General features: G+C 34.5%; 1 protein-coding gene across 5 annotated transcripts in view; it reads left to right on the forward strand.

Annotated features, from left to right (window-relative positions):
• TXNL1 (thioredoxin like 1) overlaps positions 1-25,490 on the forward strand; it is a 33,975-nt gene extending 8,485 nt beyond the window's left edge. Inside the window, exons 2-9 of one of the 5 annotated variants that reach the window (XM_007191956.3) lie at positions 2,149-2,245; positions 4,172-4,345; positions 12,691-12,813; positions 14,499-14,568; positions 16,813-16,985; positions 19,069-19,173; positions 23,817-23,859; positions 25,256-25,490. In XM_007191956.3, coding sequence (XP_007192018.1) covers positions 2,149-2,245; positions 4,172-4,345; positions 12,691-12,813; positions 14,499-14,568; positions 16,813-16,985; positions 19,069-19,173; positions 23,817-23,855 — 781 coding nt within the window. In that variant the 3' untranslated portion in view covers positions 23,856-23,859; positions 25,256-25,490. Of the gene's footprint in view, positions 1-2,148; positions 2,246-4,171; positions 4,346-12,690; positions 12,814-14,498; positions 14,569-16,812; positions 16,986-19,068; positions 20,831-22,890; positions 23,780-23,816; positions 23,860-25,255 lie in introns of those variants that run through there. The other 4 variants (XR_003624299.2, XM_007191959.3, XM_028168978.2 and 1 more) reach the window with 4 other exon arrangements.
• The last annotated feature ends 426 nt before the right edge of the window (positions 25,491-25,916 follow it).

Genomic DNA, 25,916 nt, shown 5'->3' on the forward strand with positions numbered 1-25,916 from the left:
GAGTTACTTTCTTAACTTTTTGGTATGAATCTTAAGGATGGCAAAAGGTGAAAATGCTGATTAAAATGTTAAGAATGGAGAGAGAATCATAGCTTGAATTTGAACATCTTGTATTTTAGAGTTTGCTTTTCCTTGTATTCCTATCTGCTAAAGCCAAGGTTTTTCTCATTTTTTGGAACTTTTATTGAGATATACACAGTATACAATTATAAATGTATAGTTTAGAGAGTTTGCACAAACTGAATATACATGCACGTTTAATCAGCTTCTGGACAAATAGAACATTTCTGGCCTCTTGAAATCTCTCTCATGCCCTTATCCTGTCACTAACTCTCACAAAAGTAACCATTGTCCTGATTTATAATACCATTGATTTGTTTTGCCTGTATTTGAACTGTACATAAATGGAATCATATAGTGTACTTCTCTTCTCAGTGTTATTTGTGAGATTCATCCATATTTTGGCATGAGGTTTTACACCAGTCATTTTCACTGTTGTATAGTGTTCCAGTATGTGAATAACTACAGTTAGTTTACTTATTCTGTTGTTGAAAGGAACTTAGGTGGTATCCAGTTTTTGGCCAATAGAAATATTGCTACTACCAATATTTTTTCAAAAACCCTAAGGCAAACATATACAGACATTTCTGTTTTATATACCCTAGAAATGGTCATAAGTAGGCATAAATCTTGCATTAGCAGATACTGCCAGTTTCTTTTCTTACCCCCTGAAGTGGTTATACCAATTTGCACTGTCACTAACAGGTCAGTTGCTCCAAGTTCTTGACAGTACTTCCTTCTCTATTGTTTTAGCTGTTTTGGTGGGAGTAGTTTTATTTTTTTTTAATTAAAAAAAATTTTTTTAACATCTTTATTGGAATATAATTGCTTTACAATGGTGTGTTAGTTTCTGCTTTATAACAAAGTGAATCTGTTATACATATACATGTATCCCCATATCTCCTCCCTCTTGCGTCTCCAGATTTGCATTTCCCTGGTTTCCATAGTGACCGAGGAAGTCTTTTTCTCTTTATGGACTGTTTGGATAACCTCATTTGTTCAGTTTGAGAGTACCCTTTTTTCTTTTGGATGTCAGTCTTCTTATTGATTTGTAGGGGCTTTTTTACATATTAGAGGTATAAGTCCTACATTTGATATGTTTTACAGATATTTTTTCTAGTCTGTGGTTTGTCTTTTCACCCTCTAAATGGTATCTTGATGAACAAAAGGTCTTAACCTTAATATTTTCCAGCTTATCAAGTATATCCCAACATATCAGTTCTTCCCTTTTTTGTTTAGTGCTTTTTGTGTTTTAAGAAATAAATCTTTGCTTACTCCAAGGTTTTGAAAGTATCCTCTGTGTTTTTTTCCTAAAACTGTTGTTTTACCTTTCCCATATAGATCTATAATCCATCTGGAATTGGTTTTTGTGTACAGTGTGAGTTAGGGGTAAAGATTCATTTTTTTCCCCCCTTGTGGATATCCATATTGACTCAGCACTGTTTATTGAAAAGACCATCCTTTCCCCACTGTACTGCTGTGTCAACTTTTTCAGAAGTTCGGTTACTGTGTATGGGATGGGTCTGTTTTTGGACCCTTTTCTTTTAAAATTGGTGAGTTTGTTTATCCTTTATACTCTTAATTTTATAAAGCTTTTTGGTAGTTATTGATATCTAGTAATGTAATTTCTTCAGCTTTGAACCCCGAAATGCTTGGGCTATCCTTGATATTTATTTCCCTATAAATTTTAGAATTTGAATTTGTTAATTTTTCCAAGCAAACCTTGGAATTTTACATTGACTTTAAAGATTAAATTGAGGAGACTTGACATCTTGACAGTGTTGACTTTTCCAATTCATAAGTATAGTATATTCCTCCATTTATTTAGATCTTTAATTTCTTTCAGTGAGAAGAAAGCTGGAAGACAACACTGTTAGACTTAAAGACTTAAAGTAATTCTGTAGTTATTAAGACAGTGTGGTACTGATGCAAGTGTATCTAAATAGTACAGTGGAAAAGACGAGAAAGTCTAAAGACAGGTTGATCAGAATGTTTTTAATTCTGTGTTTTAATTGACAAGATCTTTAGAGTATAAATTAGTACAATGTTTGGTGTTATTTTACCGAGCATCTCTTACCTTTCTCACAGGTGTGGACCGTGTTTAAGGATTGCCCCAGCATTCAGTTCTATGAGTAATAAGTATCCACAAGCAGTATTCTTGGAAGTAGATGTACATCAGTGTCAGGTAAGGCAAAAGAGTCCTTAAAAAAATGTCTTTTTATTTACACATTGATTTGAAATTCAACATTAATTTCATCCTTTATCTCTTTATGCACTAAGTACTTATTTTTTTGAAGGTAAGATAATATTATGTTAATGTCATTATTACAAATGTTGTTATGGCTGCATTAGTTAAGAAGGGTAGTCCAATATTAATTGCTTCTGGATTTGCTAATAATATTTTTCTGGTACAAAACTAATATTATGTTGTTAAACTTAATAGGTCACTTGGCAGTTCTGTGTTTTACATTTCTTTGTAAATCTAAAATTATATCTTATACTACAGACACATTGGTTGATTAGAAAGCCATGGCAGAGAATTCTTGGATATCGTTTGTTTTGAATTGATCAGTTTATAATCCTAGCTCCAATGCTGCATACTCAGCAGAAAGTTTAAAATGTTGGTTACTATTGATTGAGCCACAGTGTTGTAGGTAGATTGCCCTGGTTACTTAGTCAGCATGGCTATGTGACACTTCTGCATTTGCATATGTAGAAGTATGGAGGAGTTGTTAGAGAAAAAAAATTTTTGAAGGCTTCTTCCAACACTAAAAATGTAGTCTTTTGACTAACAGCTCTGTAACTTTTTTTTTTTTTCCAGTGAAGCTTTTGTCTTTGATACATTTCTGGGTTGGAAAAAAATCTTAGAATGTTATATAGCTTGCAGATAAGTATTTTGGGGATTTGGTGCAAACTCTGTGTTACACGTTTATTGTTTAGTACTTATATCACATACTGCTGGACAGCAGCCCTGGCCTTATTTTGAGTATTCACCATCTCTGATCTGGGAGTGCTGTCTTCTGGAGCTGTGTGGTCCTGTAGAGTAACCACATGTGGTTGGGTACTGAGTACTTGAAGTGTGGCAAGTCCAAATTGAGATGTGCTGTAAAATACACGTAGGATTTTGAAGGCTTAGTATGAAAGAAAATACGTAAAGTATGTCATTAACTTTTTACATTGACTATATGTTGAATTGCATATTTGGATTTACTAAAATAAATTATTAAAATGGATTTCAATTGTTTCTCTTTACTTTTTTCTTGTGGATACTGGAAAATTTTAAATTATATGTGTAGCTCACATTTGTATCTTGTATTATATTTCTTTTGGACAGCACTGTTCTAAAAGGTCAATCTTTTTTTTTTTTTTAATGAGGCTTAGAGAAGATATTTCTGTAAACTTTATGCTTTTTTTTAAAAAACAATATAGCGGTACCTCTTCCTAGTATTTGAATATGCAAGGTGACATACTTATTTTACTATTTTCTTTACACTTCTCATGAAGAGTTCAATGAGTTTAATGAATCAGTGACTAATTAATTTTCATTCGGTAGCTAGTCTTACGATATCGTGGAGTTGGAGCAGAATTTAAAAAGATACCTGTTGCAGTGTTTTTGATGGAAGACCAGAAGTCATTTCTTTAAGAGTAGAACTAGATGAGGATTGCAGTGCAAAGGGTGTTACCTCCTTTTCATGGACAGATGGGCTACTGTTTTTTCAGATGTGTACTTTTTCCTAGTAGCAGTGGTTTGTGTTGACATATCTCAATACCCTTCTGGGGTTCTGCATTTGAGAAACAGTCTGTACTTATGAGAGAACTGTCTGGTGTTGTAAAGTGCAATTTCTGTGTTAGAAGCCGATTGTTCTATTGGATGAAGCACTTAACAAAAACAAAAATGCAGGGCTAGTCTTCATTGCGGACGTAAGGGTAATATAGTTGTGCCCCTTAAGAATAGGCCTGTTTTTTCTTAAGTAACAATTAGGAGTAAGTTATTTTATATGTTTTTAGTTCATGCTTGTGATATTTAGCTTCCATAGAGATGTAGAGTGAATATTCAGAGTGGTTTAAGATTAGTTTTAATTCATAATGCTATCTAACTTGACAATTCTAGGGAACAGCTGCCACCAACAATATATCAGCAACACCTACATTTCTGTTTTTTCGAAACAAAGTGAGAATTGATCAGTATCAAGGAGCAGATGCTGTGGGACTAGAGGAAAAAATCAAGCAGCACTTAGAAAATGACCCTGGAAGCAACGAGGACACAGATATTCCAAAAGGCTATGTATGTAGAATTAAACGTGAAATCATGATATATCTTGCATTTGTCATTATTTGGTTGAAGTGAAGTTCACTGTTTTCATGTTTTGTCTTTTGCTAGTTAAGAATACTTTCAGTTAAGAACTTTAAAAGTAAATTTAATAGCTGACTATTGGATTTTGTCTATGTTGTGTGTATTATAACCTTAAGCCCCTATCATAAACTATTTTTCCAAAGTTTCTCCTCCTAATTTTCTTTGCCACTTGTTTTTTAATCTGCTTTCTGAACTATTTTAATAGCCATTAAAAAATATTTATTTATTTTTATTTTATTTTATTTTTGGCTGCGTTGGGTCTTTGTTGCTGCGCGGGCTTTCTCTAGTTGCAGTGAGTGGGAGCTCCTCTTTGTTGTGGTGCATGGGCTTCTCATTGCAGTGGCTTCTCTTGTTGCGGAGCAGGGACTCTAGGTGCGCGGGCTTCAGTAGTTGTGGCACGTGGGTTCAGTAGTTGTGGCTCACAGGCTCTAGAGCGCAGGCTCAGGAGTTGTGGCGCACAGGCTTAGTTGCTCCATGGCATGTGGGATCTTCCTGGACCAGGGCTCGAACCTGTGTCCCCTGCATTGGCAGGAGGATTCTTAACCACTGCGCCACCAGGGAGGTCCCAATAGCCATTTTTAAACATTTGTTTTTTACTTTTTTTCCTTCCCAAAGTGAAAAAATTTTCATTGGAAAAATTTTTCACTTTTTGACAATTGTGTAAAATGACATGTAAATTTTAGTGTATGACCATTACATACTGAACTCCCTTTTCTGCTGGTTTCTAAAGTTTTCTCTCTCTTTTTAAATGTATCTATTTAAAAACCCTAGTTATTGATTTTGTTTTAGAACCAAATGTGACTTTAGTATTGGATATGTTTTTCAAAGTTTTAAGAGTTATTATTCTAAATAATAACTTGAAGACTTAAGAACTTCAAAGTTTTTGAAAACTATATGGTATGAATAGTCATAATTTGTGTCTATCATATGAGAGCTATTCAGGAAGGAAGTAAAATTCAGAAGTAGCACTTCATGGTAGCTGACTCATTTATGCAAATTGGTAAAACCTGCATACCAAAATATTTGTATATATATTTTAAAATTTTGCTTGTTATAAAGTTATTGTGTTGGCAGATTAAAAATGAATTTTTTTTTAAAAAAGTGTTACCTCAAGTTAAAGCTAGTATATGAAAGCATGTGTACCAAGTACATTTAAAAATTTACTTACTTACTTACTTACTTACTTATTTATTTATTTGGCTGCATCAGGTCTTAGTTGCGGCATGTGGAATCTTTTGTCGCAGTGCACGGTCTCTTTGTTGTGGTGTGAGGGCTTCTCTCTAGTTGTGGCGCGTGGGCTCTAGAACGTGTGGGCTCAGAAGTTGCAGCATGTGGGCTCTAGCTGTGGTGCGCAGGCTCCAGAGTGCGCAGGCTTAGTAGTTGCAGCACGTGAGTTCTCTGGTTGTGGTGCACGGGCTCTAGAGCTTGCGGGCTCAGTAGTTGTCATGCGCGGGCTTAGTTGCCCCACAGCATGTGGGATCTTAGTTCCCTGACCAGGGATCAAACCTGTGTCCCCTGCATTGGAAGGAGGATTCTTAACTATTGGACCACCAGGGAGGTCCACCAAGTACATTAAAACAGGCCTGCCATGGAGCTACCAGTCCTTAGGTAAGGCCCTTAAATTCATGTTGAATAAGGAGAACCTGTGGTCAGGTATATATGAGAGATTCTTTTTGTGTGTATGGGTGGAGGGGGAGTTGTGTCTTCAAAAAGTGTCTTTAACATGTGGTAGTGGCATTAATTACTTTAAGTTAAGGACTTAATAATTAATATTTATTTAAAATAGAACTGTTATATGATAATTTGAAATGGTAATACTCAGAAAGTATGAACATGTGTAAGTCAGGGTTATGACACCTTTTGGAAAATTTTGGAAATCATTTGACTTGTAAACAGTTGTGTTTACTTCTTTGTATTTTTTTCCTTAATTAGTAAGGGTTTTTGCATGAAAAAGTCTTATGGGCACAACAGTCTTGCTGCTTAGCTACAGCGATACTTCTTTACATCAGCTAAGTGTGATATCAGGGTTTTGGCTTTGGATAGGAAATAAGCAGGGGAAAATGAAGTTTCAGGAAATAAGACATTTAATTTCATCCAGATGTTATGAATACAAAGTGAAAATCTGTTAAAAACATTTTTATTTTTTTCCATCAGGTGTCAATGAAGACTTTAAAAGTTTTGGACTATAGGTCTCACAGGGTTATTAAATATTTAAAACTGGTAATGTGTTCCCAAGAACGGCATTGTTTTCACAACACAGATGGAAACTGAATGAAAACCTGTATCTTACAGTAGATTTAAACTAAGTATTACAAAAATGTATTGACAATTTTAAAATAAAATTTTAGGTTTCTTAGAATAAAGACTTTTTCTCATTAGGTTTTAACGCTAAAAGGCTATATAATTATTGATTTCACACATCCTATAGTTTTGAAACTCCTGATTTGACTGGAGCCAAAGTGAAAGAAAGAAATATCTCTCTTAGGGGGGTTTGAGATATTACAAAAGATGTAGGGTATGATACTCAAAAGGTTAAGAATCAAAAATCGGAAGTAATACAGTATTTTTGTGAACATCATGACTTTGAGTTTTTAATATGTTTATTGAAGTTTGGGAAAAAAATTTTTTTCCAATCCTGATGTCTTTTATTTATTTCTCTTATCTTACTATAGTGACTTATTCCACAGTAGTATTGAAAGCAGACATCCTTGACTCGTTCCTCATCTTAGGGGGAAGGGGGAAAGTATTCAGTCTTTCGCTATTACGTATGATGTTAGCTGGAAGTTTTTCATAAATGCCTTTTATCAGGTTGAAGAAATTCTCTTCTATTCCTAATTTGTTGAGGATTTTTTAAAATCAGAAATGGATATTAGATTCTTGCAAATATTTTTTTCTGTGTCCATTGAGATGATCATGCTTCAACATTTTGTTTCTTAACATGGTGAATTACATTGAGTGACTTCTGCATGTTAAACCAACCTACCATAACCTAGCATACTCTAGCCACTCTTGACTATGATGCATTATCCTTATAATATATTGTTGAATTAGGTTTGCTAAAATATTTGCCTCTATATATATATATGAGGAACATTGGTCTGTAGTTTCCTTTCTTGTATGTTTTGGTATCAGGGTAATGATGGTGTCATTAAATTAGTAAATATTCTCTCCTCTTCAATTTTCTGAAAGAGTTTGTGTAGGATGGGTACTATTTCTTCCTATAATATTTGTCAGAATTTAATAGTAAAGCCAGCTGTACCTGGAGTTTTCTTTGTGGGAAGATTTTTAACTACAAATTTAATTTTTAAAAATAGGTAAACAATTAATCCAGTTATCTATTTCTTCTTGAGTGAGCTTTGGTGGTTTGTGTCTTTCAAGGGATTTGTCCATTTCATTTGTGTTGTTGAACTTATGTACATAAAATTGTTCATAATATTCTCTCATTTTTTTAATATCTAAAGAAACTGTAGTACTGTCACCTCTCCTAATATTGTTAATTGGGATTTTTTTGTCTTGACCACTCTGGCTAGATGTTTCTTAACTCACTGATCTTGTCAGAGAACCAGCTTTTGATTTCATTGAGTTTCTCTATCGTTTTTCTGTTTTTCATTTCATTGCTTTGATGTTTATTATTTTCTTTTCTCAGTTTACTTTGGGTTTAATTTGCTCTTCTCTTTCTAGTTTCTTACGGTTGAATTTGAGACCTTTCTTCTTGCCTAATATAGGCATTTAATGCTATAAATTCCCCGCCCTGGGACTTCCCTGGTGGTCCAGTGGTAAAGAATCCACCTTCCAGTGCAGGGGATGCGGGCTCAGTATCTGGTTGGGAACTGAGACCCCACATGCTGCGGGGCAGCTAAGCTCAAGCACCACAACTACTGAGCCCGTGTGCCTCAACCAGAGAGCCTGCGTGCTCTGGAGCCCGAGCACCACAACTAGAGAGAGAAAACCCTCACACCACAACTAGAGAGAAGCCCACGCGCCACAACAAAAAAAAAGATCCCACATGCCACAACAAAGGCCCAACGCAGCCAGAAAGAAAAAAAAATTCCCTGCCCCAAGTATCTCTTTAGAAGTTGGGAAAGTTTTAAACATTCTATTTTTTCTCTCCCCTATTTTCTTTTTTTTTTAATTTATTATTTTTAAAATTTTATTTATTTTATTTTATTTTATTTTTTAACACCTTTACTAGAGTATAATTGCTTTACAATGGTATGTTAGTTTCTGCTTTATAACAAAGTGAATCAGCTATACATATACATATATCCCCATGTCTCCTCCCTCTTGCGTCTCCCTCCCACCCCTCCTATCCCATAATTTATTTTTTTAAAAATATCTTTATTGGGGTATAATTGCTTTACAATCCCATATTTTGTAAGAGTACCTAGTATGGCTTCAAATCGCATGAGGGGGCTATCAATATCAAGTCTTCCTCTCTAGAAGTTTGCACGCTAGGCACTCTGGAATGGAACTTGTATTTGCATGTGTTCTAAATCTTGAGGCTTATTGGTGTATTTCAGTGTTCCAACCTCTGAACTGTAGGTTTTGGTCTACAAATATGTCACATTCATCAAAATAAACATTAAATGTCCCTAATTTATGTAGTAGGTAGGACAGATCTTTCTTGAAGCATGGAAAGTTTTTTCTAACTTCCTGTGTGTCTCATGTTGGATTTCACTCACCTCCCCCCAAAGGTGAAATCTATCCAAGCAAACAAACAAAAAATCTAGTTGACAGAGTAGTGTTATAAACATGCATGTCATTCACCTGTGTTCATCAGTTGTATTTCCCTGTTTTTGTTCTATCTTGATATGTATTTATCTACTTTTATATTTTGCAGCATCATTTACAGAGTAAGTTATAGACATCAAGATGGTTCATCTGTAAATATTTCAGCATGGAGCTCCTAAGAACAAGGACATTCTCTTATATAGCCATGATACCATTATCACTTATAAGAAATTTAACATTGATGGGATATCTATCCCTAATGTACAGCCTATATTCAAATTTTCTTAATATATCTCCAGAATATACTTTATAGCTATTTTTCCCCAATCTTGGATCAAATCACGGGTCATGCATTGCATTTAAGTTGTCAATCTCTTTAGTGTTCTTTAGTCTAGAAACTTCTCTCTGCCTTTTTTCTTTCATGACTGCCTTTTAATTTGGCTGTGCCACGCGGCACGTGGGATCCTAGTTCCCTGACCAGGGATCGAACCTGAGCCCCCTGTATTGGAAGCGCAGAGTCCCAGCCACTGGACCGCCAGGGAAGTCCCGTGACTGCCTTTTTTGAAAGTTAAAAGCAACACCAGTCTACTGTAGTAGCCACTAGGCACATGTGACATTTTTTATGTGACTAGGGCAACTGAGGAACTGAATTTTTAGTTTTATCTATTTTTAATTGATTTAGTTTTAAATTTACACATGTGGCTAATGGCTGTCTCATTGTACAGTGCAGGTCTGGACCATTTGTCTTACACAGTGTCCCACAGTCTGGATTTGAATGATTGTTTTCTCATGATTCTTTCCTCATTATTGGCAAGTTGATTGCATAAGTAGTGATACTTATTTCCAATTACATATTTTCCAAATATGTCAATTTGCAATTATGTCAAGTATACAATATTATGCCAGTTTGTCCCAGACAGTGTTGTATAACAGAGCACTTTAATGCAACTGTTCGAATATGATACTTGTTTTGTGTGCCCCATGATAAATTAAAAAGCAATTTTAAATTATTTACCTATTTAGTTTATTTTCATTATTAAGGTATTGGAAGTATGACTGCAATGTTGTCTTCAAGCCTGGGGTCTTGATCCTACATATAGTATGGAAGAGGCATCTCGGTAGGATGGTAGACAAATGTTTGAAAGATTTTGTCACATTTTCAAGGCAAATGTTCAGGAAGTTCAGAATAATTCTGTAGTAGTAGAACTTAGCTATGTAGTGCTCCTTTTCTTCCTGCCTCCCCTTTTTTTTTTTTTAAATTTTTTTATTTTTGGCTGCGTTGGGCCTTCGTTGCTGCACGCGGGCTTTCTCTAGTTGCGGTGCGCAGGCTTCTCATTGTGGTGGCTTCTCGTGTTGCAGAGCATGGGCTCTAGGTGCATGGACTTCAGTAGTTGTGGCATCGGGCTTAGTTGCTCTCTGGCATGTGGGATCTTCCCGGACCAGGGCTCGAACCCGTGTCCCCTGCATTGGCAGGCATATTCTTAACCACTGCACCACCAGGGAAGTCCCTGCCTCCCTTTTTGAATTGGCTACATTATGTTACCCTGAGTAATACATTTAACATCTAATGCAATGTAACATTTGATAGAAAAGAATATTTTGGTTTTGGAAGCATTTAAGCTAGTTTATGAATAATTAAGGGTCTATTCTAATGGATTATTACCATATTGATAATTATTTGAAATGTAAAGTTTTCTTTAGTCTTTCAGAACTATATACACATGTATTAGTATGTGTATTAGTATTCGTAATAAAGACTGATAGAATGGTGAACATGTAACTGATAATTTAGAATACTTGGTAATCTTTATTTTTTTATTTTTTATTTTTTTAAAATTACTTGGTAAACTTTAAAAACAGTTTTTGTTTAGTAGATGAAATGGATACTTTTGTAGAAAAATAGTTTCAAAATCAACTCCACTAGAAGCAGAACTCCTAAATAGACCAATCACCATTGAGGAAGTAGAGAAAATAGTAAAAGAGCTCTTCCATAAATACCAAGATGACTTCACAGGGAAATTCTGCCAAATCTCTAAAGATCAGGTAGTCTGGTGTTAACTGCAACTACTCAAGACCGTATAAAAAGAGAGAAAACTTAAAAATTTCTTTTTGAAGTAAGTTATGACATTGATCCCAGAATCTGACAAAGTTTGCAGCAAAAAAGAAAGCTACCAACCAGTTCCAGTTAGGAATATTGGTGTACAAATCTTAAATAAAATATTAGTAAACAAAATTCTGCAATCTAGAGGAGAAAAATCATAATTTCCTAATATGGGGAAAAAGCATTTGACAGAATGCAATATCTATTTATTCCTAAAGCGTTCAATAAAATTTTAATGGGGAAGTACTGGAGGCATTCCCACTGAAGTCAGAAACAAGACAGGGATGACCACTGTCACTGCAACTCCATGGCGTTGTGTTGAAAGTATTAGCCAAACACATACAAGAAAATGTTAAATGACACCACAGGGAAGCACTCAGCAAAATCCAAAATATAAGAAATCTATAGGCTAAATGACTATAGATTAAAAGAGATTTAAGAGACATTAACCAAATATGGTATTTGTACTTTTCTTGGATCCTTATTCTGAGACTAAGTAATTTCAACTGTAAAACATTTATGAGACAGTTGAAGAAATTTGAACATTGATATTGATGATATTAAAATATTATTGTTTTAGTTGTGATAATGATATTGAGGATTTTTTTTTGAGTACTTATCTCTTGTGAACACACTGAAATGTTCATGAATGAAATGAAAAAATTGTCTAAAATTTACTTGAAAAGAATTGGGAGAAAGGTTGGGGAATGGTTACAGGGTAAAGGTGAGATAAGAGTGGGCATGAGTTGATGATTATTGTAGCTGAGAGGTGGATACCTGAGGTTCACTGTATTAGTCTATTTGTGTATGTTTGGAATTTTCCATGATAAAAATTTTTTAAATAGTTATTTGCTATTCATCTTTAAACTCTTCACGGATATAGGTTTAAAGAGTGCATGATTACTAGAAGAGGGAGGTGGGCTTTCTTTGGATATTTTGTAGATATTTTAATTTGCATATTTTCCACTGCAAAACACTGTTATTAAAAAATGTATAAGTCAACATTTAATAATCTTTGTGTTAGAGACTTGGTTTTGGATTCTTATTAAGTGGACCAAGCCTAAATTTGGCTTTAATTATTAGTGGTAGATGTCAGTTAGAAGTTCAAATGAAAGGGTTATTATAAAAATTTTAGTAACTGTTTTAAATGAGATAGAAGTTTTCTTTAAAATTGCTTAATCAAGGGAGAGTCACTCCAATATAAAATAAAAAGTTTAAAAAAAAAAGAACCACATACAAGGATGTATTGTACAACACAGGGAATAGTCAGTATCTTATAGTAACTGTAAATGGAATATAACCTTTAAAAATTGTTAATCACTGTGTTGTACCCCGGAAACATAATATTGTACAATAAAAAAAAAAGAAGCATTTACATTTCTTATTAAGATTTTTATACCAAATCCAAATGCTTTGCCTAAAGTCTTGGTTTATTTTTTTTCAGATGGATTTAATGCCTTTTATTAACAAAGCTGGCTGTGAATGTCTTAATGAAAGTGACGAGCATGGATTTGACAACTGTTTACGAAAAGACATGACCTTCTTGGAATCTGATTGTGATGAACAGGTAACCGAATGCTTAAGGCTTGTAGGGATTATCAGTATTTATGCCTGCTCTTGTTTCTTATTCAGGTTTCCATCTCATGATTTCATGTTTCTCTTTTCCAGATGCTCACTTCTTTCTTCCTTTTTATAACTTCACCCCTGTCCTTTGACCCTGCAGACCCCCCTCGTTTCTTTGTTCTTCTATGCCAGCTGCACTACAGAGAATCACCGATCTCTTGGATTGCCCCGAAGGCTGAGTTGAGCCTTCACTCTTCTTAAGTCCTTTTGTTCATTCTTGACTTGCCTTCATACTTCCTGCACGACTTGGTCCCTGAGAAATAGAGACTAATTAGATGAGCACTCCCTGTATGTCTAGTCCTCACTCCCAGTTGTAAACCTGTTGTATTTCCCTATACTTCCCAGCATTATTGTCCCAGAGGAAGTAGTGTAGTATAGTACTGCCTTTATCAAGCCATCTCTGTCTTCATCTTGACTGTTATTTTTCTTAATTTAATTTCTGTTGCATTGCCTCTGCTTTGTCCCCATTTCCTGTTCATCTTTTACATGTTCACAAAAGTTATTTCTCTAAAATATAAATCTGATCATGCTTCTCTTTCTTAAAAGAGTTAAATGGTTCTTCAGTGACTTCAGGAAGAAGGTATCGTATTCTTGCTGACTTTATCTGCTTCTGGCTTTCTACTCTCATAATCCTCTTCACCTGTGGTTCAAGTCTCTAAGCGTGTCATGCTTATTTTCTGACACACAATTACAGGTCAAGTGTAAAAGGTACTTACATAACCAAAGGGAGTAATTTAAGTATTTTCTTAAGCAAATAGACCACAGTGATTTGAAATCATAAATCCAAATCCCATCTTTCTTTGCTCCAGCCAGAGCTACCTTACTGTGTAGCTTTGAGAATATCATTCACATTGTGCTCCTTGTAAATGGTGCCCTGAAAATAATGTGGTGATGCATATCAGAAGGACTGGCTACAGCTTCCCTGAAATCTTCCTGCCAAGGAAATCTTCCTCCCAGGGTAGAAACATAGGTACCTACATCAGACAGAATTTTAGCTGGAAAGAAGATTGAGTGAATGAATCAGAGATGGGCATTTCGGCATTGTTTTGTGTTCCAGTTCCCTTACCTGGCTTTTCAGATTCAGTTAGTCAAATAAATTTAGGATGGAGGTTTGGAGGTTACTGTTAGAGCTGTGAGTCCTGTTCTCTTGAGTTTTGGATCAAATAGAGTCCATTTGAGGTCTAGTCTCTCCACGTAGCCTGTGTGCATTGTCTCCAAATTGTCAAGTGACGTGGAGTGGATGCTTCCACAAATAAATTGTTTTGGAAAATAATAAGCTTAATATGCTAAAATACATAGTTTAAATTTTAATTTTGGGATTTTGTTTGATTTTTTTGGAAAGCAGATTGCTTATCAGTTTTAGGTCACAAGACTTTAGGTTCTTACATATAATTTTAGTTAATTCTGTTAAATTTTGTTGTTATTTCTTTATACGAATAACACATTAATGTATTTCTCAAATGTCAGCCTAATCAAGTTACTTTCAACTTACTGATATTCTGTATTACATTGGTTTTGTTAGATGAATTAAATTTTGTCTGCTTCTTAATTATTTAAATCTCCTTAGCTATTGTGTTATTTAAGGTGTTCAACAACCCTTTAAAAATGAAACTATTATTTTCTTCACAGCTACTTATTACCGTGGCATTCAATCAGCCTGTTAAGCTTTACTCAATGAAATTTCAAGGGCCGGATAATGGTGAGTAATGGACAGCTTTTCTTTAAACTAACTTTCTGCTCTGTAGACCTGCTAGCACATATTTAAAACCTTTCTTTTTTTTCTTTTCCTTTTTTTTTAATTGAGGTATAGTTGATGTATACTCCTATGTAAGTTTTAAATGTACAACATAGTGATTCACAATTTTTAAGGGTTATTCCATTTATAGTAATTCTAAAATATTGGCTGTATTCCCTGTGTTGTACAGTATATCCTTGTAGCTTATTCATTTTATACATAGTAGTTTGTACCTCTTAGTCTCCTACCCCTATCTTGCTCCTCCTCCCTCCCCTCTTCCACACTGGTAACCACTAGTTTGTTTTCTTTATCTGTGAGTCTGTTTCTTTTTTGTTATATTCCCAAGTTTGTCTTATTTTTCAGATTCCACGTATAAGTGATATCATACAGCATTTGTCTTTCTCTGTCTGACCTATTTCACTTAGCATAATACCCTCCAGGTCCATCCATGTTGTTGCAAATGGCAAAATTTCATTCTTTTTTATGGTTGAGTAGGATTCCATTGTGTATATATTTACTACATCTTCTTTATCCATTCTGTTGATGGACACCTAGGTTAAAACTTTTTATTGAATAGAGGTAATAAAGATTTCTTGTTTTGGGAAGGAGTGAAATTGTTCTTAAAACAAAGCAGTGGGTAAATAATGTGAGATTATTGGACCGAAAGTAATAAAGAAACGTTTACCCTTTTTCCAAAGTTTTTTTTTTTTTTTTTTTTTAATTTTATTTATTTATTTATTTATGGCTGTGTTGGGTCTTCGTTTCTGTGCGAGGGCTTTCTTCTAGTTGTGGCAAGCGGGGGCCACTCTTCATCGCGGTGCGCGGGCCTCTCACTATCGCGGCCTCTCTTGTTGCGGAGCACAGGCTCCAGATGCGCAGGCTCAGTAATTGTGGCTCACGGGCCCAGTTGCTCCGCGGCATGTGGGATCCTCCCAGACCAGGGCTCGAACCCGTGTCCCCTGCATTGGCAGGCAGATTCTCAACCACTGCGCCACCAGGGAAGCCCCAAAGTTTTTTATTTTAGAATTTAAGTTCCCTCTTAATCTGAAAACAAGGGAGCCCTTTCTTCCAACTAAAGATTCTAAGTTTGAGGTAGCTATTTTTCAGGATCAGAACTGGGAGAGTTATTTCACATTCCTCCTGTTATAGGTGATAAGACAGGCTCTAGATCTTCCTATTTGTGCTCTAATTGTAGTTTCATCTTCTTTATACATATTATGATGCTGTAAACATGATTGTACAGACTTGGCATCTTTCTTTTCATTAAATAAAGAATTGCCCTATTCACCCTCCCACCCCCTTTTTTCTGTTTCTTACTGAAGTGTTTTTTGCTGGTTGGGGTGGACGTGGGAGGGGGCATGGGGTGGAGAGTGGGGACTAGGATTTTGGTTTTTTTAGTTGATTGGGAGAAACAGTACGCTTATCAGGTAGCATTCCCTTATCATTTACTATTCTAAATTTTCATGTATTAATGATTTTTCACTAATAAAATTGTTTATTCTGAGAATACAAAGTATTTATAAAAGCAAATGCTATAGAAATGAGTATTTAAGCAGTGTGACTATCTTAAGATTCCTTAATCAGTCACAAAACACTGGTCTGAAGTTAAAAGGACTAAGACATTCTATCAATATGATTTTACCACTGAGCACATCCTAATCCCTAAGATGAATTTTGGTAGTTTGTGTAATTAATTTCCATCTGGCTAAATGTTGTCACTGATAGTGCTTTCCTCCTAAATAACAAAATGTACCAACTGATGGCAACTGCAAGACCCAGGTCAATGTTATTTCTTTTATGAAACTTTCTGTCAGCCTGCATGTGCTGTCAGACTCCACTGCCACCTTCCCTATACCTCCTCACTGAGAGTTGTACATGTATCGTAGTATGTCTTTTATAGTTGAGGGCAAGAACTCTGTGTATATGTTATGCATGTACGTATATATGTATGTGTTTTCATCTAGTATTCCTAGTACTTAGTATAGTTTTAGCAGGCCAAGAATATACCAGTAAATGTCTGTTGGGGGGGGGGGGGCGGAAAGTATGGTTGTGAAAATACTCAGACTTTCTTAAAATTTCTAAAGATAGAGGTAGTTATGTGCATATGTGTTTATGTCCTTCTGTTTGTATAGTGTGAATGTAATGATAAAGGGAACAAAGCATTGTATGTTTGGTGTTAGCATTTAATTTTATTCTACCACTTTATAGGTCAGGGTCCTAAGTATGTAAAAATTTTTATCAATCTACCCCGGTCTATGGATTTTGAAGAGGCAGAAAGAAGTGAGCCAACTCAAGCTCTGGAACTAACAGAGGATGATATTAAAGAAGATGGTATTGTCCCACTTCGTTATGTAAAGTTTCAGAATGTTAACAGTGTAACTGTAAGTAGTATTTCATTCAGATATATTTAACGGGTTGTGGGTGACAGTTCATGCCATCTTTAGTATCCTAGCTGATTCCAGGTGATCCTTAAAAGTAGTAATTGTCCACTTGGTTTGAAATGCATAAACATGTCTAATGAGCTAATTAAATTTTCTTCTTTCTAATTCATCTGTGTGCCCTAAAGAGGAAAGACGGATTGATTTTTTTAAATTTGTGGATTTGTCAGTTTACATATATATATATTATGTATATATCTTTGGCAACTTTTGTTAAAAGTTTATTCTAGAACATTTATACTTAAATAGAAGATATTTGTGCTTCCTTCATACCTGGTGATGAGTGATGATACGTCTGTAAAGTCCAATTTCCTTTTCTAGAATATAGAGTTTTTAATAGTGTAGTGGCCGTGATCTCAGTAAAAATGACTTGTAAAAGATAGTTTTATATTATCTTAATTTACATTAAGAAAGCAGCAGCTTTTTAGCAGTTATTAGTTGCTTTTGTGAATTTTAGTGTTAAAACCCAGCACATGCTTCTAAACCACCTGTCCAGCCTAGCCTGTTCCTTCAGAGGCGGGGGCAGGAGGGTTATAAAAGAGTAGTAGGATACCTAGAAAACGGAGTGGAAACCAGCACAGAGTCACTTGAGAACAAGGTGTGCCAATCTAATGGGATTTCTTTGTGTTAGTGGATTCTGGTTTTTGTAAATTAGAAGAATGCCATAGCATGTGTTCATTTTAGGAGGTTTTCAGTGGAATTTCACAGAATATACTTCGTGGTAAGATGAAGGATTATATAAAGCTGAGTTTTCAGTAGTTGAAATATTTTACCCAGATGAAATTAAAGAAAATGGTTGTAACATACTGGAACACTGGTTATGAAATATTGTTTTGACTTTACTCATATTTGTAACATTCAGTTAATAACACCTGTTGCTTTATTTAGTGATGGGAGGAAGGCATTTGTTTATTGGAAAAGCCCTTTAAACCCAGAGATCCTAATATAATCTCCTCTATCTCTGAGAATCATTGAACATAGTTATCTCATGATAGGTTCACAGTCTTCACTGTGTCCTATCAAAATCAAAATTTTAGTCAGTGACTTAAATCCCGACACAGAAAGCATGCCTGTCACTTTTTTTGGTGATAAAATTGAAATTGAAATGACAGTTTTGATCAGGAAGTCTAATCAGAATAAGTAGATGGATTTTAAAAGCAGTAAATATAAACTGTTGTGCTTAGATTAAAAAAGCATTGCAAATAAATAGAGAGCTAGTTTAATAGTCTACTTATTATAGACTTAGAGTTTTTAATTGAATAGCTCAGTTTGAGATGAATCTGTGGTTTCCTGTAAAAACAACAAAAACTGATTGCTTAGTGCCATCTGAGAATGAAAAAAGTATGTTGCTGAATTCAAGAGAGGTAATAATCTTAAGTAGACAGCATTTAGAGTATTATTTTTTTTTAATAGAGCAAATTTTAAAAATCCAGTATATTGAAAAAGGATCTATGAGTAAAGTGTCTGTCTCCTAACATGCTGAGGGGAGTTTTTAAATAGCAAGTGTAAAGAGCCAAGCTTAAAAATCATGTAAGCCACAGTATAGTTTTAGGACCCTATTTCCAGTACTATTTTTTTCTTTTAAAATTGTAGGAAATAGAATGAATGAAGGATTATCAGAAAGAATATAACTGCAGAGGTTTTCCTCAGTGAAAAATTATAATTTTAGTAGTTTCAGTAGCACTCTGACCATTGTAATCATGAATTTCATACTCTTTCAACATTCTCTGTAAATAATTTAACTATGACCCTTCCACACCATCACACTAAATCATCAAGAACTTGTGTATGTGAGTGTCTTGCCATGACATCCCTGGAGAAGGTAAGAATAGCTGGGCAAACAATAGAATTAATAATGCTATAGGAGTACTAGTCTAAATGTAATTTGGATTAATCCTTACAAAGAATGGAAGGTATTTTTATTAATAACCTAAGGAAATTGATTAAAGCATGTTTATAAAAGAAGGAGTGTAATCATTAATGTAAAAATTCTTTCCTTTTTTGGGGTGTGTGTGTGTGTGTGTAGATATTTGTTCAGTCCAATCAAGGTGAAGAAGAAACAACAAGAATTTCATATTTTACTTTTATTGGGACTCCAGTCCAGGCAACAAATATGAATGACTTCAAACGAGTAAGTTTGTTTAAATGATAGCTAGGAGAAATAAAAATAACAATTTTAAAGAAATAATTTTAAAGCTATCAAAATCATATCATGTCATGAAATTTTATAAGGTTAAACAGAAGAGTAGGTTCTTCTAATCACATTTTTAGATTTCTTACTAAACGAAATCTCTAATAAAAATAAGTCCTACTGATATAGTGTCTGTTATGAATGGCATCCAAATAAGAGGGGCAAAAATTATTGTTTGGTTATAGAAAGTAGTTAGGAATAATGAAAAATAGTAGTAGTAAGTTAAATCATTATTAATGAATTTTTAAGAACTTTGCTTATATTAAGATTTTGATTATCATTGTTTCTGATGAAAACATTTAAAATGACAATTTTAATCAAAAAGAATGGACTCAGTTTTACTACACTGAGATGCTTTCAAACCATGTCTTCGTGCTGAAAGAACACATTTCAGCAAATAACTATTCAGTGAACAGGCATATATGTATGTATTCAGTGAATTTTTTTGTTTTTTGTTTTTGAGGACATAGTCCTAAAGTTTGTGAAAAAATGTATAAGTTACATGGGACCTTTAGGAAATAGAACATTTTTTCATTCTTGGAACTACTTCTAATTGGTAACAGTTCATTTAGGATGACTCTTATAATATACAACCACAGATCATAGATGTACTACCAAGAACTTTATCAGTACAGAACCCAGTTGCTGTACACAGACTAAATGTGCAGCAGCACCGGAGATGTAGGTTTTACCGTGTTTCAGATGGCTGCATTTGGCGGGCAGTCTAGAACTTGGGGTGATTATAAGAGAGGAAGAGTTTCCCTAGCACTGCCAATGCCTGGAGGAAGAGGCACCTGGCTTAAAACTTAGAGCCCTGTTTGGGGAATTGGAGCCGTGGAACACCCTGAAAACTTATTCTTTTTGATGGCACTGCAGATCTAATTTTAATCCAATAACAGAAAAATTCATAAAATTTCATAACGGTGGATGAGCTTACAAAATTGTACGCTGTTTTTGCAAAATTGATAACCTTGACAATAGATATTTTAATGTCATTTTCCAACTGCTATCTTTCTGTCTCACAGCATAGTTAACTTTTGGGAGGTTTAGGAACAGTTATTTACTTAGATCTGTCATGTCAAATGTTTGACATGCACATAATGACAGGTCAGAAGAAGCAGAGATAAAACATCTACGTTTTTATGATATGAAATATGCTGCACTGGGAAACTGTGAGCAACAGAGTCGTTTTGGCCGCCTGCTTTGCTACTTTGCTTGTTTGAATTAAATGCCATTGGATTTGGCTTTAACCGTGCCTTGCATAGTTTCTTTTTAGCTCAGTTCTTTCCTAAGATCTATTATTCTAAATCCTGTTATTTCCTCATATCATTAATTCACCTCTGGTTTCCTGCTTCTCACCTCAGCTTATGCTACTTGATTTCCATTTTTCCTTTAGGTAACCCCTACTCTATCTTGTCCATCTTCTTACCAGCCTGCCATTCAGTTATAGTTTTTCTGATGTGCATTAATAATTGTCTATCTAAGGATGTCTCCACCTCTTTGTTTTTAACATCCCCCCTCACATCCCTTCTAGCCTATTTTCTCTCTTTGTTGACTATCAAACTACCTTTTTTGGACTGTCTTCAGGATAGCAAAGGTATTTTTCTTTTCTTGTTTGAGAGTATTTGTGTTTGTTTTAAAATGCTATATGTTTAGGTCCTTTTTTACCTTATTGAAAATTACTGCAGAACAGTAGTTCTCAAAACTTTTTGGTCCCAGGACCCCTTCACAGTATTAAAGATTATTGAGGACCAATATTTATCTAATATTTACCATTTTAGAAGTTAAAATTGAGAAATTTAAAAAATATTTATTTACAAATAAAATCATTGTTAACACAAGTAATATTTTAAAATATATATATTTCAAAACAGAAACTAATTTTATGAGAAGAAGAGCATTGTTTTTACACTTTGACAAATTTGTTTATAGTCTAGCTTAATAGAATCCTCTCATTCTCATATCTGCTTCTGCATTCAGTCAGTTCTGCTATCGTAAGTCATGTACCCTCTGGAAAACTTCATTGTACATTTGTGAGACAATGAGAGTTAGTTAAAGAGGGAAATAACAATTTAGCATTATTATGAAAATAGTTTTGACCTTGAAGACTCCCTGAAAGGGTCTCAGGGATGCCCAGCCTGGACCACACTGAGAACTGCTGTGAAAATAATGTAATGCTCTAATGGACTCCCTTCTTGGTGTTCTGGACTTCTTAATCCATTGCTTTTAATGTTTGATAAATTTTAATTGGTTGAATGATTTTCTTATATATATTAATATTACATTTTCTTTCAGTAGTTTCCGAATGAGTTTTGTTCTTGTGTCATTCATTGAACTCTAGGGTTATTCCTCCAGAGTAAGCTAATATTTCAGTTTTCTTTATGTTGTGCTAAGTCAACAACTTCAGTGTCGGAAAACTGCAATTAAAAAGCTAGCTTATGTTTAACTGAAATTGGCCTTGTGTAGAGTTTTATTAGAAACTATCAGTGAGCTTGGTGTTTCTAGTAAAGGAAATAAGCGATACATGGTATGGTACTTGTTGTCCCTGTGGTACTGTGCTAGGTATAGTCATAATCTCTGCCAATAATGAGTTTATATTGTTAAAGGGTAATGCACAAACATTTGGAATGCTAATCAAAATTAATCAAAGCTTAGTTCAAGGCTCTCTTCCTCTACAGAGTATTCTCATCCTTTCCCAGCCTGGTGATATTTCCTTCTTCCCAAGAATGGCTGGGAAAATATCAGAATGTTTGAGAAGGAAAAGGGCCTAGAACTAAACTGTGGGAGTAGAAATGGATAGAGGAAAAGATAGCAGTGGGCACTCCTCTAGGTAGAACGGAAAACAGGAGCCTTGGGCATGGAAGTGGGAAGGCGCATGTCCTTCATTCGAGGATAGGTCAAGTATGGCACTCCTTTACTTAGTCAGTCTGAATCTTAAAGGAATTGCACATAGTAATTGGAATGTAAAATTTCAATATAGATTGGGCACGTATTTTATCAGCACAGAGAGGAAAGTTTTGATACCTCTGTGTAGTGAAGAGAACTGTGTAAAATGATTTTAATGAATGATAAAATAGAATTATGTAGCATTTTCAGTTTACATTTTTATGTTGTATGAGTTGTTTCTAGATAATTTTAGTTTTCAGAATGTCATTGATCTTCTCCTTATGTCACTAAGATGACAGAAACTAAGGTAATGCTGGTGAAACTTGGATGTGGCTAGAAATCTTAGACCACCCTGCATGCTGTTACAGCTTTAGAAGGTTATACTTTTCAGATTTTGGAGACTAGAACATACCTTCCACTGGTCTGTTTTTGGCGCATAAGAAGCATTATGCCCAGATTATAATATATACTTAGGCTTTCTGTTGTAAGTGGATTCTTTGTGTTGCAGCATGAAAAAAGCTTGCCATTTTAATTGGAAGTAGATGTTTTCTTTGCTAAAATATGCTCTTTACATGGATTGCTTTATTTGAATACAAAAGTAATATAGGTATACAAAACTGAGCAAAAATGAAGGGGCTTCTGCTTCTTAGGGAATGAGGTGCATTTGAAAGGCAGAGCAGATTTTCTATGACTAATAAAAATAGAGTTTTCTTGACTGGCCATTCACCGTATCAGCTATTTTTGTAACATTTTTGTCCGTTTATTTTTCAGCTTTTTTAATCCAACTCAAATGAACTAAAACCAGAAGATTTTTAACAATGAAGTAATATAAAGATTGACCTTATCTCACTCTACTCCCCTCCTTGCTTCTCTGCTCATCTAGCACCTGTCTGCTCTCACCCTTCTCATGTTCTCACCATTGTTGGGGCAAGATTTCTACAGCTTCTATCATCTGGATCAGCCTTCGTGTTACCTAAATTTCCTCAACCGTCTCTTCTTCAGATCTCATTCTAGTCATGTTTCTCAGTTGGCCTTTTATTTGTTTTGGTTTTTGTTCTGGGCTTGCAACTAGGTGCTTTAATTTCATTACCATACCAGGTTGCTCACCCAACTTCTTGTTACTTTTTTTAATTTACTTTCTCCGGTCTCATATTTAATTTTGTACTACATTTTGAGAAATAATTTTGCAATAAAACTTACATTGTTGTAAATGTTTTTAGATTTAACTAGTTGGATAATGTTTTAATCTGGTCTAAAGTTTAAATTTTATTTTTTAGAAACTATAGAATCATTTTGGAAATCAAATATGAGCAGTTTCATCAAGTTCTTTTATATCAGTACTAGTGTAATATATTGATTAGACTGAATTTGAGAGACGTGGGTTTTCTTTTTTCATTGGAACTGTAGCCCCAAAATCTTTTTGCTGATTAATTGTGGGCGTGTCCTGTGCTTTGCCAACGCAAGTGAGTTCAAGGCCAGTTGAAAGACTTATGGACTGAATGTTAGGCTGGGTTAAAATATTAACATAGAAGATCAATGGACTCTTTACTGAATAAATATTTTTGACATCTAATTTTGATGTACCAAAATTTTTGTTTGTCTGAGGTGTAATATAAAGACTTAAAAATGAATAAAAGAGCTTTACTTTTGGGGTGAGAAACTCCATATTGGAATGCTGAATTTCTTCTTTTTTACAGAGAATACACATTGGCAAGTTGAGAGTTATCAACCTGTGAAACAGTATGCAGATTCATGTTTTCTACTGTATCACATCTGCTAAAATTTAAATTTTTAATATTAGTTGTTTTTGTTTTCTTTTGCTTAATCTAACAGCTCTGTGTTTTGTGTGTTCCCAAGGGATATAATGATCAATAATGCTTTCAGTGTTTATCTGCTTAAATTCATTTGTGGTACAGATAGTGCCACCTCCCCTTCTTTCTTAGGAAAGCTCCCCCCAGGTCTTAAAATCTAAATTTCTTAACTCTCATCCACGTACTCTTTTATGAGACTATCTTTTGTATCTTTTTGGCTTCTTGGGCTTTTTAAACACATGGTTTCCTTGGATTAGAGAGGAGTTATTTTAAAGTAATAAAAGTGATTTTCCTCAAGATGGGGAAAACAGCATTTCTAGCATCACGTGATTAGGAATTCAGTGGAAAGGGTTTTTATCATCTTTTCCCATGAATGACATTGACCCAGCCATGTTCTATTTTAGACCAGACTTGTACTGAAGACCTTTGTGAGTTTTGCTTGATTCAGATACTACCGTTGGGACCAGAATCAATTTAAAATATGAAAATTATATTTACAGACATACATAGAAATTCTTTTGTATACAAATATATGTTCAATAGCTTGCAAGTAGATTTCCTTAGAGGTATTTCTGCCATGAGAATACATTATTATAAACTTTAGGTTTAAAGTAAATTGTTTGATTAGAACGTAGTTTTAGAGCCTTCCCACAGAGGATTTGTTTTCTAGAACTATTGGTAGAAACCAAATTTATTCTTTACATTTTTATTCTGCCACATTTATAGCAACTAGAACATTTTTTAAACCCTTCAGTAGAGAATTTTTCTAATCATTGCCTGAAACAAGATTTATTCTTTATCATTTCAGTAGTACATTGTAGCAATCAGGGTTTTTTAAAAATAGAAACTAGGCCAAATTAGTCATTTTTAATCTGTTTTCATTGCATGTCTACATATTGATAGAAAAGTCTAGAAACCTGTCATCTTGGGCGTGAAGACATAAGTGTAGCATACTCTTTTAATTGTACATTATTTTGTGATCGGCATTTGATATCAAATATGTTTCACTCAAGTAGCATCATCTTTTTATTAACTTCTCTAAACTGTCAGCCTTGTTTTGAAAAATTGCATTACTTTTTCTTAAAACAGCGTGGGAAACCAAAAATAGCCTGCATGTGTTTTATTTTTAATTTCTAGAGGCTGGGAAGGGAGGGAGGGTCACAGTGTGCTTCAACAGTGAAGATATACTGCATGCCAAAAAATTGCAAAGATAAAAATTAATACCAGCTTTTAAAAATGATTACAATTTGTAATATTATTTTTAAAATAACTCATATTTCTAAATCAATAAGAAGTACACATAAAGTTATTTTTGTTCTTCCTAGGTAGTTGGCAAAAAAGGAGAAAGCCACTAAGGTACAAAAGACACTGGAAGACCATATTGCAATCAGATCTACAGCTCCTGGATAATTGCTTGATTCTCACCAGAGACTTTCAATATTTCATTCATTGCCATTACCAATAAATCATTGCTTTTGTTCAGATGGTATCACTAGTGTTTCTCTTGTAATCTTAATACATGCAGTTGTAAATAAAAGTAACTACTTTTGCCAAGCTTAATTTTTGTTGTTCTAAATAAGTATTTTCCCTTTCCATTTGTTTGAAAATTGGCCATCTTCTGATTTTAGCAGAGACATAAGTGTCTGGTAGATAGCATGCTGATCAAAAGCCAGTTTCTCTCTCAGAGGAGCGGAACTGTTGTAGGGAATTAAGGAGTGCGTGTGCGCTCACGTGCACACACACACAGCAAGTGATTCTCATAAGTGGACTTGGAACAGCTAACCATGTTCCAGTGAGTAACTCACATGTTGGTTAAACAGCATTTGGGTATCTGGGCTATAGAAATTACTCAAATTATCAACTACCAGAATTAAATAAGTTTAATGAGATTTAACTGTTCTCACCTGAAACTACTAGTTAATGGGACCACAGATTTTAAACCCTATTGGATAAACTTCTAAAATTTGAGTTATTTTCTTTACTAGT

This window comes from Balaenoptera acutorostrata, chromosome 13 (genome assembly GCF_949987535.1).
Source record: "Balaenoptera acutorostrata chromosome 13, mBalAcu1.1, whole genome shotgun sequence".
In the NCBI taxonomy this organism is placed as follows: domain Eukaryota; kingdom Metazoa; phylum Chordata; class Mammalia; order Artiodactyla; family Balaenopteridae; genus Balaenoptera; species Balaenoptera acutorostrata.